Source organism: Stegostoma tigrinum, chromosome 32 (genome assembly GCF_030684315.1).
Source record: "Stegostoma tigrinum isolate sSteTig4 chromosome 32, sSteTig4.hap1, whole genome shotgun sequence".
NCBI classification, from domain to species: Eukaryota; Metazoa; Chordata; class Chondrichthyes; order Orectolobiformes; family Stegostomatidae; genus Stegostoma; species Stegostoma tigrinum.
This window is the reverse complement of record NC_081385.1, coordinates 24,855,647-24,876,118: the sequence shown is the minus strand read 5'-3', so window position 1 is coordinate 24,876,118 and position 20,472 is coordinate 24,855,647. Positions and strand designations below refer to the sequence as shown.

Below are 20,472 nucleotides of genomic sequence, written 5' to 3'. Positions count from 1 at the left end.
TTAACAGACACACATGACTGAATGTACAGTCGTAATGATTTATTCATTAACCTAAACTGAATTAGGAACAAAGTTTCACTTGAAGAATTCTACATTATAAGATGCACTACTGGAAGACATATTAACCATTTAATCCTATTTCACACAGAGTGAGCTAATTTATACTTCATACCAATTTATTGGCACACTGGCTTTCAGACAACAAAATGGCTGGTCTTATGGAAGTTGTTGAAAAGTTATTATCTTACAGGCTTGGCATAGATACAGCACATTTTGTACAATATCGCCATCTGTGCTTTCTCACTAATTGGACTTCACGCTTTTACGGTTTATCTGCAATTAGTGTGAAGCATCCCTTTTCAAGTTTGAAAATAAAGTTCAACAACATCTCAAACTGACTCACCCACACAATCCACTATTTGATGCATTTGATGGAATTTTGACAATAAACCCAACTCATATTGCTTAAAATCACAAAGTACTGTGACTTTCTTTCAGCTAAGCAGTTAAAATCAGAATAGAAAAGTTGAAAGATAAATACATACGCTTCTGTAATTATATTGGGTTTCAAATTGTTTTTATGTGCAGTTCGGTGCAAAAAATGGACTGCAGCTACAGGTGAAAACCTGGTAGCTGAGGAGAATAGACATTAGGAACATCTGTGATTTGAATTTAATATTTGAACAGTGGAGGCAACAGCTAGAGCGGTGGAAGCAACTTCATGTTCTTAGCAGGTGGCAAACATAATGAGATGCACTGTGGCCATTATGTGCATCAGGAACAAACTTTTGCGTCGATTTCCTGCAGTGACTGAGAAACCTAGACTCAGTATGTTCAGAATTAATTTTGTTGAGTGTCAACAGTGATATTGGTCAAAATGAAAGGGTAATGGTTTTGCTGAATTTATCCAAGAAACTTCCTTGCAAGATCAAATATGAAAGTTTTAAATCTAAAGAGACAGTCTGGTCGATATTCAATGTTGTCATAGATTCCCATTTCATCTTTATGTTACTTTTTTTTAAATGAGCATCGTTCCTTAGAAATAGCTCTGTTGAGAAGGTCAGAGTGGATGCTGTGCACAGCAAGGATCTCAGTGTTGGCTGATGCTTCCAGTAAAAGCTCAGATTCTCGAAAGCTGTTACTTTAATTGCTCACCTTCTCAGGAGAACAATACCTTCGATCTAACAGCTGCTTTTATTTTGTTCCCAAGGCAGTTTGTTTCACCTCATCAGAGTGGAATGCTAACAAAAGAAATAACCTTCATCAATGAATTACTCTTTACCTGTACAATCTTCCATTCCTTGAAAGTGTCTTTGTTGAAAAAGTATTTTCCCCTTTATGTAGCAGGATAAATTAATTGATTCTACAACTCTAGCAAGGAGCAGTTCTCACAGGCTCAGGAAGGAGCTACAAAAGTGTTGGAATGATTGTCTAACCTAATTTCACTTCAAGCACTGAAGGCACAAAATCAGTTAACTTGCCAATTTGTGTCCTCATTCAAAATTTATCTCCAACTTCTGCTGTCAGATTTTTACGATCTGAGATAACACCACAGAGGCCAGTATCTCATCACCAATTCATAATTTACTTGCACTTGCATAATACTTGATACTTTGGACGTACATGGAATAGTGTAGGTTAGATGGGCTTAAGATCGGCATGACAGGTCGGCACAACATCGAAGGCCGAAGGGCCTGTACTGTGCTGTAATGTTCTATGTTCTATGGTCTGGCTTGCTCAGAGCCAGCTCTGAGTCTGTCTGCCCAGGGTATGTCCTGAGTGAGACTATGCATTCGCCTTCACTCAAGTGGTGCCACCTAAGCTCAGTCGGCCTAGCGAAGGTGCCCACTTCCATCAGCATGCCCTGTAACTGATATCTCCACCTGCCACATTTTCTAATGACAAAGCCAATTGTAGCGCCTGTTTGAAGTCCAGTTGGGTGTCAGCTAGTTGGTCCTTTTGCAAAGTTACAGCAATATTGTAACCTCTGAAACTAATTCTGCTTCTGGTTCTTCAGGTGCATTCTCTCCAAAATATTTTCCCTTCATCACCAGAAATTGTTCAAAGGTTCCCGATCATGTTAAGATTTTTGAGTCTCTCTCTCCCTTTTCTTTCGAGCTCTGGTGTCTGTCAAATAGGATATAGCATTGCAAACATTAAATCAGGACATCATTCTATAAGGTTTTCATTAAGGAGCAAAGTAACCCTTTCTCCACCAACTCCAAAAATACATTGACAAACATTTTGTTTATTTTTTCTCATTCCACTTTTATTTTTCCTGCCATGTTTTTCTTCTTGTGAAGAAATTAACTTTTGCTGGAGCATATTGCTTTGATGATGTGATCATTACTGAGGTGTATACCTTCTGGTAAGCATCCACCACTAACAGGACAGAAGAGGCTATGTACTGAGTCTAATCTTTGCTGCAAAGTCACTTGATGTTTTCTAGCTTTCTCTCACAAAATCACAAAACTCTTACACATAAGAACTTGACACGAATGTGGGAAAATGACACGATTGCTGACTCAGTATTCTGAGAACAGTTGTAGAGCTTCTCACATTTTCAGGTTTGATGTTTCTGAATTCAATACCAGAGTTTATCAAATTTGAGACCTCTTTGGATAAGCAAAATGACACCCTTGTTTGAAGGCAACTTCCCCACCTTTCAGTTTGCTTTCTTACATATCAGCATTCCTGACTGTGCTGATCATAGAATCCCTAACTGTAGAAGCAGGTCATTTGGCCCATCGAATCCGTGCCAACCATCCAAAGGGAATCCCATCCAAACCCACCACATCCTTGTAACCCTGCATTTTCCATGTTTAATCCACCCAACCTGCACATCTCTAGACACTATGGACAATTTCGCATGGCCAGTCCACATAACCTCCATATTTTTGGATTGGGGAGGAAACTGGAGCACCCTGAGGAAACCCATACAGACACAGGAGAATGTGCAAACTCCACATAGCCTGAAGCTCGAATTGAACCTGGATCCCTGGCGCTGTGACGCAGCAGTGCTAAACCACTGAACCACTGTACCACTATGGTGATAGTCAGTCAGCTCCTAGCCATCCAGCTGTTCTTTTGTAGTTATACATAAGGACTACAACATATGCCTGAGTGGCTTGATTTAGCCAATCAATTAATGTATTGCAGTCTGATGTGAGTTGGATTTTCAGCCTTAACCAATCTCATGTTGATCTGCCACCTAAGGTCAAAACATGAGGCAAATGGTACGCTTAGTAATTTCATAATTTTTTTTAATAAAGAGGATGTTCTGGAAAAACTCATCCAATCTGGCAATGTCTGTGCAAAATGTTAATCTTTCAGGTCAATCACATCAATTCTCATGAAAGGACATTAATCTAAAGCATTCTCTAAATGGGAATACAGCCAGAACTCCTGGGTAGTTCCAGCTTTTTCTGTCCTTCAATTCAGAAATTCCTATCCAGAATATATAGTTTTTGTTGCAGATTCTTAGATTTTTCTCCGTGTGGCTGTGGTTCTCTGTATGATTCCCTCAATTCTGAGAGCAAGGCAGACCAGAACCAACAGCTAGAGCTGCAATTAATGCTGCTGTGAAATTTTGTACACAGAAGTAGCCTAACTTTTCCATTACTTTTTATACTCTTGCTGCAGCATAGTACATCGCTATTTCCCCATTCCTAATCTAATATCCCAGAGTGCTTAGCCAAGACCAGTGAGTTTGTATGTCAAATTAACCTAATAAATGCACTAGCGACCTTCTGGCTGGGAATGTGAACTGCTGAAAGCTTGCAGTAGTGGGGAACCCTGAGGAACAGTACTAATCAGAAGTGTTAATTACAGCTGACTGAAAAAAAATCCATCAAGGAGTTCTTAGAAACCAATGCAAGTCAAACACATGAATTAATGATTAAATTACATCACACAGTGGATGTAATACTGAATTGCATTTCACAGTATACTTGACAAAGAAAATTTGAAGGATAATGTCTTCATGAAAAGTGATTGCAAAACATTCATTTTAATTCCAGAAATAAATCAAATTAGAACATGTTTTTTTACTTGGTGCAAATGTTGATGAAATGACACAAGCAGCTCGGACCAAAACACAATCACCAAGACTTTTCCATTGAAAATAAGGTTCTCTTTAAGGAAAGAAAACTTGAACTCATCAAGTGGTGATTACCTTGTCAGGAAATGCTTTGGGAAAAAAAACATAACTGGATGGGTGACAAGTTGCTGTGCATGCCATGAAAATTCCAAACAGATGCAGGGCTGGAAATTAGACTGGGGTCAAAATTGGCACTGGCGAAGCAATCTGTGCTTGATCTGATATGGTCCAAAATATTAAGCACAGGATTCAATGCAATTCTTCCACCTGCCTCCACGCAGTTGTCCCATTACAACAAATGAATTTTAGGTTATGTGCTTTCTTTAGGTAATGTGTAGGAGGGTGAAAACTGACTGACTGTTGAGCCATAGAACTCCTGCTCCTGTCAGCTCTACATTGAATCTGAGCCATTTAATGACCATTAGTAGCCTACTCCTCACAGCCCTCCAATTACCTTCCCTGCATCCGGGTCTCTTGATACAGCCTCCAACACACTGACTTCTGGCATCTGCAATTTACCAAATGAAATGAAATGACCAATGTTCCATTATTTGCCAACAAGGTGCTCGCAGCATGCCCATCAGCAGGACCATGCCCTAATTCAGCCAGAGTTCACTTCCTGGGACTTTGAGTATATCCTTAGCTTTTTGAATTGCCATTTTCTTCAGGCTGTATGGGTCTAAATCTGCATCACTGCAGTTTCTGAGCCCAGGTAGTGCAATTACTTGAGAAAACGATGGATAGAGTAGAAAGGGAGATGTTGTACCTGCTCATGAAAGGATCAAGAATAAGAGAGCATAGATTTCTGAAGAAGAGTCACACTATTTTTCTCTCTTCACGGATGCAGTCAGACGTGCTCAGTTTCTCCAGCAGTTTCTGTTTATTTCATAGATTTGAAACAATCACATGGAGATAGAAATAGTGTGCAAGCAAGTAGGGTAAATGCAGGAAATGGGCACAAGGTAATGATGCTCGTTTGAAGAGCTGACGATGGGCTGCATGGTTTCTTTCTGCTCCTTAACAGCGCTGTCATTCAATGAAGATTATTCTCATCTGGAAATCATATTCAGGAGAACCTTCATTAACTTATGTGACCCGCTGCTCAAAAACACAGGCAGGAAATAATTGAGTTGTGGCTCTGATCAGTGCAGAGAAGTGTTTGAAATGAAGATCAATTGGTTTAAATTTTAAATGTGTCTGTTTATTATTGTATGTGAGTCATTCAGTGTGACATTTAAAACAAATCCGAATGTCATCTTTTTGTACAACTCACAGTCTACCTGTGAGTTGTGCTGTGATTTGAATTTCCAAAAACATGGCCCAAGATGTGACTCAGTGGCAAGCAATGGCTGAGGCAGCAATGGAGGGATTTTGTCTTTTTCATGTTCATTCACAGAAGTGGGTATCGCTGGATGGGCCAGAATTTTATTGTCCATCGCTAAGTATCCTGGATCTGCATGGCTTGCTCGGCACCTTCAGAGGGCCATTTAGAGTCAATGAAATTGTTTGAGCCTGGAATCACATATAGACACCACCCCCAGGCCTCCTACCCTCCCTCGGCCTCTTCATCTCCAACTGCCGTCGAGACATTAACCGCCTCAACCTCTCCACCCCTCTCACCCACTGCAACCACTCCCCCGCCGAACAGGAAGCCCTCCACTCCCTCAGTTCCAACCCCAAGCTCACCATCAAACCCGCAGACAAGGGTGGCGCAGTGGTAGTATGGCGCACTGACCTCTACAGTGCCGAGGCCAAATGCCAACTCTCCGACACCGCCTCCTACCGCCCCCTTGATCATGACCCCACCCCCGAGCACCAAACCATCATCTCCAACACCATTGATGACCTCATCACCTCAGGGGACCTCCCACCCACAGCCTCCAACCTCATTGTTCCCCAACCCCACACGGCCCGTTTCTATCTCCTTCCCAAAATCCACAAACCTGCCTGCCCTGGTTGACCCATTGTCTCACCTGTTCCTGCCCGACCGAACTCATCTCCACCAAGCTAGACTTCATTTTCTCCCCTTTGGTCCAGGAACTCCCTACTTACGTCCGTGACACCACCCTCGCCCTCCACCTCCTCCAGAACTTCCAATTCTCTGGCCCCCAAGACCTCATTTTCACCATGGATGTCCAGTCCCGATACATCTGTATTCCACATGCAGATAGCCTCAAGGCCCTCCGCTTCTTCCTGTCTTGCAGGCCCGACCAGTCCCCCTCCACCGACACCCTCATCCGCCTACCCAAACTCATCCTCACCCTCAACAACTTCTCTTTCGATTCCTCCCACTTCCTACAGACGAAGGGGGTGGCCATGGGCACCCGCATGGGCCCCAGCTATGCCTGCCTCTTTGTAGGTTACGTAGAACAGGCCCTCTTCCGCACCTACACAGGCCCCAAACCCCACCTCTTCCTCCGTTACTGTGATGACTGTGTCGGCGCCGCCTCCTGCTCCCCAGAGGAGCTCGAACAGTTCATCCACTTCACCAACACCTTCCACCCAAACCTTCAGTTCACCAGGGCCATCTCCAGCACAACCCTCACCTTCCTGGACCTCTCAGTCTCCATCTCAGGCAACCAGCTTGTAACTGATGTCCATTTCAAGCACACCGACTCTCACAGCTACCTGGAATACACCTCCTCCCACCCACCCTCCTGCAAAAATTCCATCCCCTATTCCCAATTCCTCCGCCTCCGCCGCATCTGCTCCCACGATGAGGCATTCCACTCCCGCACATCCCAGATGTACAAGTTCTTCAAGGAGCGCAACTTTCCCCCTACAGTGGTCGAGAACGCCCTTGACTGCGTCTCCCGCATTTTCCGCTACACATCCCTCACACCCCGCCCCCGCCACAACCGCCCAAAGAGCATCCCCCTCGTTCTCACACACCACTCCACAAACCTCCGGATACAACGCATCATCCTCCGACACTTCCGCCATCGACAATCCGACCCCACCACCCAAGACATTTTTCCATCCCAACCCTTGTCTTCTTTCCAGAGAGACCACTCTCTCCGCGACTCCCTTGTTCGCTCCACACTGCCCTCCAACCCCACCACACCCGGCACCTTCCCCTGCAACCGCAGGAAGTGCTACACTTGCCCCCACACCCCCTCCCTCACCCCTATCCCAGGCCCCAAGATGACTTTCCATATTAAGCAGTGGTTCACCAATGTGGTATACTGTATCCATTGTACCCGGTGTGGCTTCCTCTACATTGGGGAAACTAAGCGGAGGCTTGGGGACCGCTTTGCAGAACACCTCCGCTTGGTTCGCAATAAACAACTGCACCTCTCAGTCATGAACCATTTCAACTCCCCCTCCCATTCTTTTGATGACATGTCCATCATGGGCCTCCTGCAGTTCCACAATGATGCCACCCGAAGGTTGCAGGAACAGCAACTCATATTCCGCTTGGGAACCCTGCAGCCCAATGGAATCAATATGGACTTCACCTGCTTCAAAATCTCCCCTTCCCCCACCGCATCCCAAATCCAGCCCAGTTCGTCCCCTCCCCCCACTGCACCACACAACCAGCCCAGCTCTTCCCCTCCCCCACTGCATCCCAAAACCAGTCCAGCCTGTCTCTGCCTCCCTAACCTGTTCTTCCTCTCACCCATCCCTTCCTCCCACCCCAAGCTGCACCTCCATTGCCTACCTACTAACTGCATCCCACCTCCCTGACCTGTCTGTTTTCCCTGGACTGACCTATCCCCTCCCTACCTCCCCACCTACACTCTACTCTCCACCTATCTTCTTTTCTCTCCATCTTCAGTCCGCCTCCCCCCTCTCCCTATTTATTCCAGAACCCTCACCCCATCCCCCTCTCTGATGAAGGGTCTAGGCCCGAAACGTCACCTTTGTGCTCCTGAGATGCTGCTTGGCCTGCTGTGTTCATCCAGCGTCACACTTTATTATCTCGCATATAGAAGAGATCAGTTAAGGGCGGCAGAGATAATGGGAGCTGCAGATGCTGGAGAATCCAAGATAACAAAGTGTGGAGTTGGATGAACACAGCAGGCCAAGCAGCATCTCAGGAGCACAAAAGCTGATGTTTCGGGCCTGGACTGTTCATCAGAGAGGGATGGGGAGAAGGTTCTGAAATAAATAGGGAGAGAGGGGGAGGCGGACCGAAGATGGATAGAGGAGAAGATCGGTCCGCCTCCCCCTCTCTCCCTATTTATTTAAGAATCCTCTCCACATCCCCCTTTTCTAATGAAGGGTCTAGGCCCGAAACATCAGCTTTTGTGCTCCTAAGATGCAGCTTGGCCTGCTGTGTTCATTCAGCTCCACACTTTGTTAAGGACGGCAGATTTTCTTCCCTAAAATGCATTAATGAGCCAGCATTGTTTTAATGACAATCTAGCTTTTAATTCCAGACTTTTACCGAATTAAAGTTTCACAATCTTCCATACTGGGATTTGAACCCATTTCCCCAGAATGTTAGCATCTGGGTGTGGGTTACTGATCTAGGGACATTACCATCCTGTCACCACTTCCCTTCTCAGAGGGAGGGGAATCAGTTTGTGTGAAACCATTGGAGCCTCACCTTGCCCAGGTAACACTATGTGATATGGGATATGCACAACACTGCATGGAATGGAAGCACATTGTGCTGTAGATGATTACACCTTGGCTTCTGCCAGTGGATTCTCCTGCACAGTACATCTGTAAATGTGATGGTGCAGATTGGAGACCAGACATCTTCCCTCAATCATGAGTGGCTATCTTTCCGGTTTCACTCTGGATAGTCGGATTTACAGCTGAGTTGTCCACTTGTCCAATACCAGGTACCTCAGGTCAAATATCTTTTATTTTGGGGTGATTAGCAATACAAAGTCACTAGATTCTGCACAACTGCCCTTGTACCTCATATTTGCTGCACTGCCACAATATGCGCTTATTTATGCTTGCTTGTTACTTCCATGGCTGTTATTATTTAGTTACAGGCTACACCCACTTGTGGTTGGGAGTCCAATGATAATGTAATCTTTACATGTGGTAAAATTGCAATAAGATATTTCTCCTTAAAATGTGTGAAGTGTTGTTGATTTGGGGTCTGGATTTGACCTCCATCAGTGGGTCTCCCCATAACTGTCAAGGGGTGGACAAAGAAGGTAAAACATACAAAACCCAAGCTGCGCTTCTGCATAAAACTGATCAACATGTTTTCTGCCCATGTGTCAATCCTGAAGGCAATCTGGACAATGTCAGACCATTAACACATGTAGCAAAAGAACAGTGTAATGACTGAATTTCCTGAAAAGTATAATGGCAGCAACCTGCTAAAGAGGCTCTTGCTGATGTCAGATTGAACTAAGACTGTAAGACATAGGAGCAGAAATTAGGCCATTCAATCATGGTTGATAAGTTTCTCAATCCCGTTCTCTTGCTTTCTCCCTGTCATCCTTGATCCCCTTGACAATGAAGAACCTATCTATCTCAGTCCCAAATGCACTCAATGACCTGGCCTCCACAGCTTCCTGTGGCAATGAATTCCATTGATTCACCACCCTCTGGCAGAAAACATTTCTCTTTACCTCCATTCTAAAGAGTCTTCCCTTTACTCTAAGGCGTGCCCTCAGGCCCTAGTCTCTCCTACCAATGGAAACATCTTCCTAATGTCCGCTCTGTCCAGGCCTTTCAGTATTTTGTAGGTTTCAATTGAATCACCCTTATCTTTCTGACTTCCATCAAGTATAGGCTCAGAGTCCTCAAACATTCCTCAAAAGCTCAGCCTTTCATTCCTGGGATCATTCCCCTGAAACTCCTCTGAACCTGCTTCAGGGCCAGTACCTCCTTCCTGATGAGTGTCGTCCAAAATTGCTCACAATACTCTAAATCTGATCCGATCAAAGATTTATAAAACTTCAGAAGTACATCCTTACTTTTATATTCTAGTCCTCTCAAAATGAATACCAACATTGTATTTGCCTTCCAAAATACCTACTCAACCCTAAGAGAATCTGATACAACAACTCCCAAGTCCATTTGCACTTCAGACTTCTGAATTTTTGTCCCTTTTTAAAAAATAGTCCATGCTTCTGTTCTTCCTACCAAAGTGCATGGCCTTATACTTTCCCTTGTTGTATTCCATCTGCCACTTTTTTGCCCACTCTCTTAACCTGACTAAATCCATCTGCAGCCTCCTCGCCTCCTCAATACTACCTGTACCTTCACTTATTTTTGTATCATTTCCAAATTTCACCAGAATGCCCTCAGTTCCTTCATCTAGATCATTAATGTGTAAAGTGAAAAGTTGTGGTCCCATCATTGACCATTATAGAATATCGCTTTTTCACCAGCTCCCATCCTGAGAAGGATCCTCTTATCCCCACTCTCTGCTTTCTGCCTGACAGTCAATCTTTTATCCAAGCTAGCACCCTGCCTCTAACACCATGGGCCCTTAGCTTACTAAGCAGCCTCCACTGTGGCACCTTGTCAAAGGCCTTCTGGAAGCCCAAGTAGATAATATCCATTGGTACTCCTTGGTCTAACCTACTCATAACCTCCTCAAAGATTTCTAACAGATTTGTCAGGCATGACCTCCCCTTTATGAAACCATGCTAACTCTACCCTCTTTTACCATGCACTTCCAAGTGTTCAGAAATCTCATTGTTCACAATGGACTCAAATCTTGCTAACAACTAAGGTCAGACGAATCGTCCTGTAATTTCCTGTCTTTTGCCTTCAACCCTTCTTAAACATGAGAGTTACATTCATGATTTTCCAGTCCTCTAGGACTCTCTCTGCCTCCAGTGATTCCTGGAAGAGCATGGCTTGATCAAATACAGTCAACACGGCTTTGTGAGGGGTAGGTCATGCCTCACAAACCTTATCGAGTTTTTTGAGGATGTGACTAGAAAAGTTGATGAGGGTCGAGCTGTGCAAGTGGTGTATATGGACTTCAGCAAGGCATTTGATAAGGTTCTCCATGGTAGGCTCATTCAGAAGGTCAGGAGGAATGGGATACAGGGGAACTTAGCTGTCTGGATACAGAATTGGCTGGCCAACAGAAGACAGCGAGTGGTAGTAGAAGGAAAATATTCTGCCTGGAAGTCAGTGGTGAATGGGGTTCCACAGGGCTCTGTCCTTGGGCCTCTACTGTTTGTAATTTTTATTAATGACTTGGATGAGGGGATTGAAGGATGGGTCAGCAAGTTTGCAGATGACACAAAGGTTGGAGGTGTCGTTGACAGTATAGAGGGCTGTTGTAGGCTGCAGCGGGACATTGACAGGATGCAGAGATGGGCTGAGAGGTGGCAGATGAAGTTCAACCTGGATAAATGTGAGGTGATGCATTTGGAAGGTCAAATTTGAAAGCTGAGTACAGGATTAAGGATAGGATTCTTGGCAGTGTGGAGGAACAGAGGGATCTTGGTGTGCAGATACATAGATCCCTTAAAATAGCCACCCAAGTGGACAGGGTTGTTAAGAAAGCATATGGTGTTTTGGCTTTCATTAACAGGGGGATTGAGTTTAAGAGTCGTGAGATCATGTTGCAGCTCTATGAAACTTTGGTTAGACCGCACTTGGAATACTGCGTCCAGTTCTGGTCGCCCTATTATAGGAAAGATGTGGATGCTTTGGAGAGGGTTCAGAGGAGGTTTACCAGGATGCTGCCTGGACTGGAGGGCTTATCTTATGAAGAGAGGTTGACTGAGCTCGGTCTCTTTTCATTGGAAAAAAGGAGGAGGAGAGGGGACCTAATTGAGGTATACAAGATAATGAGAGGCATAGATGGAGTTGATAGCCAGAGACTATTTCCCAGGGCAGAAATGGCTAGCACGAGGGATCATAGTTTTAAGCTGGTTGGAGGAAAGTATAGCAGGGATGTCAGAGGTGGGTTCTTTACACAGAGAGCTGTGAGAGCATGGAATGTGTTGTCAGCAGCAGTTGTGGAAGCAAGGTCATTGGGGTCATTTAAGAGACAGCTGGACATGCATATGGTCACAGAAATTTGAGGGTGCATACATGAGGATCAATAGTCGGCACAACATTGTGGGCTGAAGGGCCTGTTCTGTGCTGTACTGTTCTATGTTCTCTGTTCTAACACATCGAATATTTCTTCAGGTGCCTCCTTGAGAACTCTGGGTTGTAATCCAGGTGATTTATGCATCTTCAGAACTTTCAGTTTTTCTAGCACATTCTCTTTAGTAATGGCTAAATAGTCACATCTGCACAGCCTCTCCCTCCACCCAGGACAGTCTTGCAATTTTGGGATATTATCTTCCACTGCGAAGGCTGACACAAATTACTTATACAGTTCCTTGGTCATTTCTTTGTTCTCTATTACAGCTTCTCCAGCATCATTTTCCAATGGTCCAATGTTCACTTTTGCCTCTCTTTTGCCCTTTATTTCTCTAAAGAAACTCTTGCAATATTCTTTTATGTCACTGGCTAGCTTGGCTTCATATTTTATCTTCTCCCTCTTTATTTCTTCTTTCATTGTCCTCTGTTGGTCTTTGTAGGTTTCCAAATTTTCTGGCTACCCACTTCCCTTTGCCACAGTACAAGCTTTCTCTTTGCTTTTCTGCTCTCCTTGACTTCCCTTGTCAGCTATGATTGCCTCAACCTTCCTTTAGCATATTTCTTTTCCCCAGGGATGAATTTTTGCTGTGATTCCCAAATTACTCCCAGAAACTCTTGCCAATGCAATAAAATAAAGTTTAAAACAAAACTATTATTGATAATCTTAATATGTTAAAATGAAAACAGACATTGTACATAAAAAACACAAGTTATTTGGCAAAAATCTCCGTGTTCTGCAGTTTATTTTTACAGAAATGGCAATAACAATACTGAAAACATCGGTTGAGAAATAAACTTTTTTAATTATCATTAATGCTTCAGACAAAAAGAATTTTGAATTACTTTGAGTTGGACATTTTTAACACATTTTCCTCGCTGCCACCTTATAAATGTCTTCAGATAATTTGGATTTTAAAATTAACAAATAGAGATATAGTTATTTCGTAATACAGAACGTGAATGTTGCTGAAAAGGAGCATGTTGTTAAAGCTTTTCTTGCATTCGTCAGAATTTTTCGCAAGAAATCTAATAAAGGGAAAAAAATATAAATTGCAAGAGAGGTGACTGCTTATTGGTTATGAAGTAGACACTGAGTGGCAGTGGTGTTACCATGGAGAGAGCACCAATTAATTGGTGATTGACAGTTAATAGCCATGTTTTGTTCAAATTTTAAACTGGCCAGAATAAAAACCGAAGAATGCTGTAAATCAGGAACAAAAACAGAAGTTGCTGGAAAAGCTCAGCAGCTCTGGTAGCATGATATTAATAAATGTAGCTTCCAGTGCAAGCATGTGCACCAGAGGCTGAGCCCTGAATAACAACCTTAGCTATCTGCATAATTCTTTGTACACTCAGGATCACCCAATAAAAGGTTGCCTAATTGCAAAATCACATCTCATGTTCGACGCAGGTATGAGTTTCTTACGAAATGCCTCGATAAGTGCAGAACAAAAACATTCAACAAATTGTCTCTCTTTTTCAGGAGATATGATATATATCAGACATAAGATATAAAGATCTCCGTGTGGAATTTTTCACTCCTTATGTTGACTTTGTTCATGTACGCAAATGGCGCAGCTTGACATTATTTTTCCTTGTGAAGGAAGGAGGAATGGTGGAAGAAACGGGGATGTGGAGGAAGACAGGCAGAACTTGAAAATCAATAAGGGTCCAGGCCCGAAACATCAGCCTTCCTGCTCCTCTGATGCTGCTTAGCCTGCTGTGTTCATCCAGCTCTCCACCTAGTTGTCCTGCATAACCTTAGTTAGTTTCCCAGAAAAGTATACCCTGAGTGATCTTTTATCTTAGATCTTGAAATTTGTGATCAGAAGCACCCTGTGTTACAGCCACTGCATTCTCTGTCACACTGACAGAGCCTTAGACACAATGTTTCAGTGGTGTTGCAAGTTGCAGCGAAAGGCAGCTCAAATGTCTTTGCCCTATGGTAAACATGGTAAACAAAAGAAATACTTTGGTATTGGTCTACATTGGTATATGGTGGTATACCGCAAGAAAGAAACAGGGAGATCAATATAGTAAAACACAAGTGTTCCAAAGCATGCTCTATCAGTGCCCTAATTGGTGTGTTAAACTTTCATTTGTAAAGCAGTTCGTGCAGGGTCTCACTCCAGTCCCAAAAATGGTCTATTCGCCAGGGAAATGGTGGAATATGAATAGCATAGTGATAATTGTTGAATTATTGCACTTAACACTTTGTTGCCACTTAGAACAATGGAGAATTCCTCCCAGTTTAATCCCAAAAGGCACAACCATGAACAAAGTGTAACCTTCATTCTGTTTCAGGTTCATTTTATTGCATGTGTGTTGTCATTAGCTTCACTTTATTGCTCAGTGCCATAATTGTAAGGATATGTAAACTGTATTTTTTTGCATTTCTTTCCCTTCCCTGCTTCCCCCTTCACCATTTTCTCCGATTATAGAAGTAAGTGAGCCTACGAGCTCGACTCAGATTCAAGGTCAGTACGGAGCACTGTCATTTCTGTGGCTGCATCTCCTTTACTGCATGAGAGTGGGTCCTCTTTCAGCACTGCCAGGGGCTTATCAGAGCTAAAACGTATTTTTTTTGGAAACAAAGAGCCAACAACAAATTGTAATTTTATTGCCAACATCTTGAGAATAATTTCATACTAGTTGCAACAAGAGGAGTGAAATAATTGTCTTTAAAACAAAACAAAAATGTGTTTTTTTTAATGATAATATTATTCTGCACAATACTTGGATACCGAAGCCAAATTGGTCTATTGTACTGCTGATCATTTTTCTGCCAAATGTCTTAAATTATACAATGTCAAAGCTCAGTCAAATTACTTTCTTCTCATTCAGTATCAAGCATTATTGGGGAGGTTAGCTGAAATCTATTTGTTGATCTGCTATTGGTATTGTTTAAATATGAGATAATTCTATTAGACTGCAAGGAAACTTATTAAGTCGGAAAATGGAGACCAGCACACGAGGGAAACTGATTCCCGCTGTTTTAAAGGATCATTTTGCTTGGTTTATCCAAAGCTTAGTTTGTGATCTATCAACTTTTATTTTTAAAAGTACTTTTAGTTGTAAAGAATAAATAGTCATTGTACATAAAGGAATTGAGGGTGGGCCTTGTGATGGTTTTTAAAAGGTTAGCCAGGTTGGCCTCATAGAATATGAGTTCCCTGACTGGGGCTGTTAAACTGGTCCAATCATGGAGCCCTAGCTGACAAATAAGAACAGGAGTGTCGGACATCCTGCTCACTCCGAGAGCTGGCTCTGAGGAACATAGATCAGTGTCATGGGCTCTCCATGTGTAAATAAAATGTGACTTGATGACAAGATACTAGCGTTTCTGGAGTTATTTAAATTTAAGTTAACCAGCAGACGAAGAGCTCTAATTTGTTACCATGCCAAAACAAAAATGTAATTCCAAATAAGCAAACAAAAGAAACAAAGCAAGCAAAGACATGAGCAAAATTGCAAACTATTGCAAAAAATGAACTCATAAATGTATCCTTGAAAGGAATAAATGCATCTGAATGATTGCATTTTGGATGAGAATGCCTTCCAGTATGACATAGGCCATTTGATTGAAACAAAATATTGCTATTTTGATTTTGGCTTACAGTCTAAATGCAAGCTACTTTATCATAAATTCAGTTCAACTCATTAAATGTGTTGGAGGAAGGTTCTGCCAATCTTCTGCTAATTATAAGGTGCTTCAATTAAAGCTCCATGCCACCTCTTAAAGCTGAGCAGTGTGGTGGCTCAGTAGTTAGCACTACCACTTCACTGCACCAGGGACCTGGGTTTGATTCCTGCTTGAGTCACTGTCTCTGTGGAGTTTGCACATTCTCCCTGTGTCTGTGTGGGTTTCCTTTAGGTACCATGGTCCAAAGGTGAGCAGGTTAGGTGAATTGGCCATGAGAAATGCAGGGTTACCAGGATAGGGGGTGTGGGTGGAATACTCTTTGAACAGTTAGTATGGATTTGTTTGGCCAAATGGTTTGTTTCCATTTTGGAGGGATTCTATGATAATATTTGTTCATTGCATCCGATATTATGTATTTTTAATTTCCATAATATGACATCTGAACATTGTCAAAAGTGATTAAACTCCAGAACATTGATGGAGCAGCTCAGATCAATAATACTAACTGCCTTGGTAAAAATGTTCATTTACTTTATTTACTATCCATGGGGAAAATGAGTGTAATATGTAGAATTAATCTGGTTTTGTTGAATTGATTCCTCAGCATTGCACATGAAAGACTAAATATCTGTTTAGTTTTGAAGGGGAGAAAAATTAAAAGAAATATGTAACTTTTTAACCAGATAGTTTAAAATTTCAATGTTTTCATACTCTTTTTGGAGTATCTATCAACTTCTTTGATTTATATATAGGTTGAATAGCAGGATAGTAAGAACTGCTCATGCTGGAGGCACAGAAATACACTGTGTGGAGCTGGAGGAACACATCAAGTCAGGCAGCATCAAAGGACCAGGAAAGCTGATGCTTCAGGTCGGGTCTGAAGAAGGGTCCTGGCCCAAAACATCAGCTTTCCTGCTCGTCTGATGCTACCTGGCCTGCTATGTTCCTTCAGCTCCACACAGGAGTAACAGGATGCTTGTTTTTCAAAAATTCAAAGTTTCAAAAGATTCGACCAAATCCCCTTGGCATTTTGCAACTTGGTTTAACACTGTTATGGATTTGCAGTGCCAATAGAAAACTCTCTCCTGTCAAATGCTGCCGACGAATCACCAAACCCAACATGCCCACCAAGCCTTGAAACCTCCCCAGTCTTTGTGCAGTCAGTTTGAAACCTGCAGGGTGACATTGCAAGTTTCGAATTAGTCAAAATACAAAGCACTTTATACAAATTCTGTGCTTGCATTCTGATCTGTCAATCCATATGTGCAGAGACAAGAACTCATGACAAACATTGGATGAAAGGAAAGGAAGAGCCGCACTTCTGCTTCAAGCCAAATCCTTTCATAATAAACAGAATGATATTTTATTTCTTCTGAGGTAGAGTTTATGAGCTCAGGTTTGGAAGAAGGAGAGAAGCAAGAGTAAATTGACCTCCTTTCACAGCAATCTCATTTCACTGAAGAAAAGCATCTCCTATTTTATCAACACAAAGTAAATTCCTCTTCCACTTAATGTTATGTACCACCTGGGAGGCTGGATTTGTGAGGGGGAGAAGTAGGAATTATTTTTCAGTTGTCAGTTCAGCTTATTGTTGAGAAAAAAAAGCTTACACAAAATCAATTATGCTTCACTTCATGTGTTAGCTGCATTCTTGCACTTAATGCTTATAAAAGGCCCATTACACCCAGATATATAAAAAAGTTGTTCAGTTAAAACATGAAATCGAGCATTTTTTAAACTATCTTAGCACATGAATAATCCAATGAGAATTAGAAACAGTTCATGTTTAACAATTTCAGAGATTGGAACTTAATGTAAGCTATTGATATATTTCACTGAACCTTGAATTATTGCAATTAATTAGGTTATGTTTCGCTATTTATTGTTTAGCCTATGTTATAAATTTGTATTCATAACTTCACAGCCAATTTTCGAAGCACTGTAGTGGCTGGTATGAGAAACTTTTAATTTAATCTTATATTTTAAAAAAATACAATCATACAAAAAAAAGTGACAGTTTCTGCATTTGTAGCTTCGAGGCAGGGAATATAGTTACACTAATAAAGTAATTACTGCCAAGTTAGCCAGTGCTATACAGGTTAATATATTCTTGGCTTATCTGTCAAAAATCATTGTTAGCTACTGTGGTAGATGTGATTATTTTTCATATTTAAGATTTCTGTCCCAGTTTTTGCATTAACTTTTCAGGATATGCAGTTAAAACTTCAAAGGTTGTAGAGAGGGAGATCACTCAGGAAAATTGAACAAAGAGCCTTGGCTCTTTCCATATTCTTCATCAGGATATTGTGCCTTTGTTTAACACACAGTTCAACATTTTGATGTTCACATTTTTTAATATAAATTATCATGTTAATACCACTTCATATCTTCACTCCAGTATTGGCACAAACTATTCTGTATGCCAGCCTCTAGCCGTAGGTTGTGCCATCAAGGAGAGGCAGCAAATTAGGTAAAAAAGTGTAAAATGTTTTACTGAGGATAAATGGAGTACCCTCATTCAACCATTAGCAAGAAGCTGTTGAAAACAATTGAAAAATGCCTAGCTACTTTTCAACCCTACTGAATGAGAACATTCTTATGTTTAATGTTACTGACAAAAGTGTTGCATTTTCAGGACACTCCTGATATTAATGTTCCTCTACACAACAGTCAACCATGATTGTGAAAGCAAAGTTGCTGTTCTTGGTCCAAACGTAAGGCCTGCTTTCTTTGATACGGGTTTCTATTTTATCCATAATCTAATTATGAGCAAGAGATGTAATTTCACCCTTTGGTCCCTTTGTTGAAATAGGTGAAGTTTTTTGGACTTTGGTGTTTTGGGTGATATAACATATATAAAACAGCACAGAGGGTTCATAACAAGTCGCTTTATCAGCACTTTAACAGAGATAATGAGCCCATTATTTTTTTCTGGGCATAAGAAACCATTAGTTATGCAATTTTGCATCTTGAAAACTGCACACTCAGTCTATTTATGACATTCCATGCTGTTTGGACTTTCCACACTGGAGTTAAGTTGATATAGTGAGTCGTTCATGGGTCATACAGTGGGTATGAAGGCAAGCTGTTTAGAAGGACCACCTGGTTTTCCAACTGTATCTCATCCTTTTCTTTCTCACCAACTTCTTCACAATTGCATGCTTGGCCATGCCCCACCAATTTACCATGTGACGGTGTGATCAGTCATGGCATCCCATGCCATTTCCTGTGTTCCTTTCTTAACTTTCATGACACTTCAGATCACCCAGGCCATCTTCATTCTCGCATTTATCTTCTAAAATGACCCTAAACAAAAAATAACAAACTACAAATGCTGGAAATCTAAAAGAAAGCAGAAACTGCTGGCATAATTCAACATGTCTGATGGCATTTGTCGAGAGATTTCTCCACAGATGCTGCCAAACCATTATCTGTTTTTATTTCTATAATGACTCACCTGGTACGCACTATGTGTAATAGTCAAATTCCACGCAGTATTAACGAAAAATATTTTACATCCTTTGGAAAAACAAATAAACATCTCACCATCTTAAAGAAGTCTCCATTCATTGATGCTGGAAAGAAAGTGTATTCTGCCATTTAAAAAAAAACCTTTGCATGCTGTAGTCCCATTAGCTTGAGTAAACTCCTTCAAAACAATTTCAAAGCGACAACCTGTAATTAGAGCTGCTTGAACCTGCTATTTATTCTCAGTTGAATGGAAGACTTACTTTAGCTCTTGAAGCTCACCCAAGCATTAGTAATGACCACAGCTGTTAAAAAAAACGCTGCACTTCTGGAAAGATAAAAAACAGAAGGTATTCATTTAAATTTCAAAGCAAAGTGTCTCTCAATCAACATTAGGGAGCAAGTATTAGATGTACTTTCAGGTGTAGATTCTCTTCAAATGTCAACGTTTTTAATCAGCCATTTCAAGCAAAATAGAAATGATGGTGCTTTCTCCATTGACAAAGCACAGGGTCCAGGCATGGGCACACAGAAGCCCATCTCCGCATCGAATTGAACATCTAGCCCAAAAAGCTATTTAAAATAATAAACAGCAGACAAAAACAAATGTACAGATTGGATGGTTTAGCCATGATAAATGTGGGGTGATGAGGATAGGATAGGGAGCTGGATCTGGGTGGAATGTCCTTCAGAGACTGGGTGCAGACTCAATGGGCTGAATTGTATCAGTGATAATGGGAACTGCAGATGCTGGAGAATCCAAGATAACAAAGTGTGAAGCTGGATGAACACAGCAGGCCAAGCAGCATCTCAGGAGCACAAAAGCTGATGTTTCGGGCCTAGGATGAAGAGGATGAAGGGTCTCAGCCTGAAATGTCAGCTTTTGTGCTCCTGAGATGCTGCTTGGCCTGCTGTGCTCATCCAGCTGCACACTTTGTTATCAATGGGCTGAATAACCACTTTCTGCACCGTAGGGATTCCATGATTCTACGTGGCTATATCACACTTTCACACATTAGGATTGTGCAGTATAATTTCACTATAGTTATTTCTGCTGTTTTTGTTTTCTTGTGCCTTCATTTTTTACCATACTTCCATTGGAACGATAAATACCCCATTCATAAATGCACTAGAATAGCAGGATTTCACTTTTGTTTAATAATGTTCTCCCGCTGGGAGACTTATTTGTCATAAATTTGTAACTGTAACCAGGAATGTAGTCACATAA

The 20,472-nt window shown here is 41.8% G+C and overlaps 1 protein-coding gene across 7 annotated transcripts in view; it reads left to right on the top strand.

Annotated features, from left to right (window-relative positions):
• Positions 1-20,472, top strand: part of LOC125466979 (opioid-binding protein/cell adhesion molecule homolog) — a 918,931-nt gene that overhangs the window by 873,243 nt on the left and 25,216 nt on the right. For 3 of the 7 annotated variants that reach the window (XM_048562240.2, XM_048562233.2, XM_059639055.1), the window contains one exon: positions 14,575-14,610. The exons of 2 other annotated variants lie outside the window; for them this stretch is intronic. In XM_048562240.2, the coding sequence (XP_048418197.1) occupies positions 14,575-14,610 (36 nt within the window). The remainder of the gene's footprint in view (positions 1-14,574; positions 14,611-20,472) is intronic. 2 more of the 7 variants (XM_059639054.1, XM_059639057.1) reach the window with 1 other exon arrangement.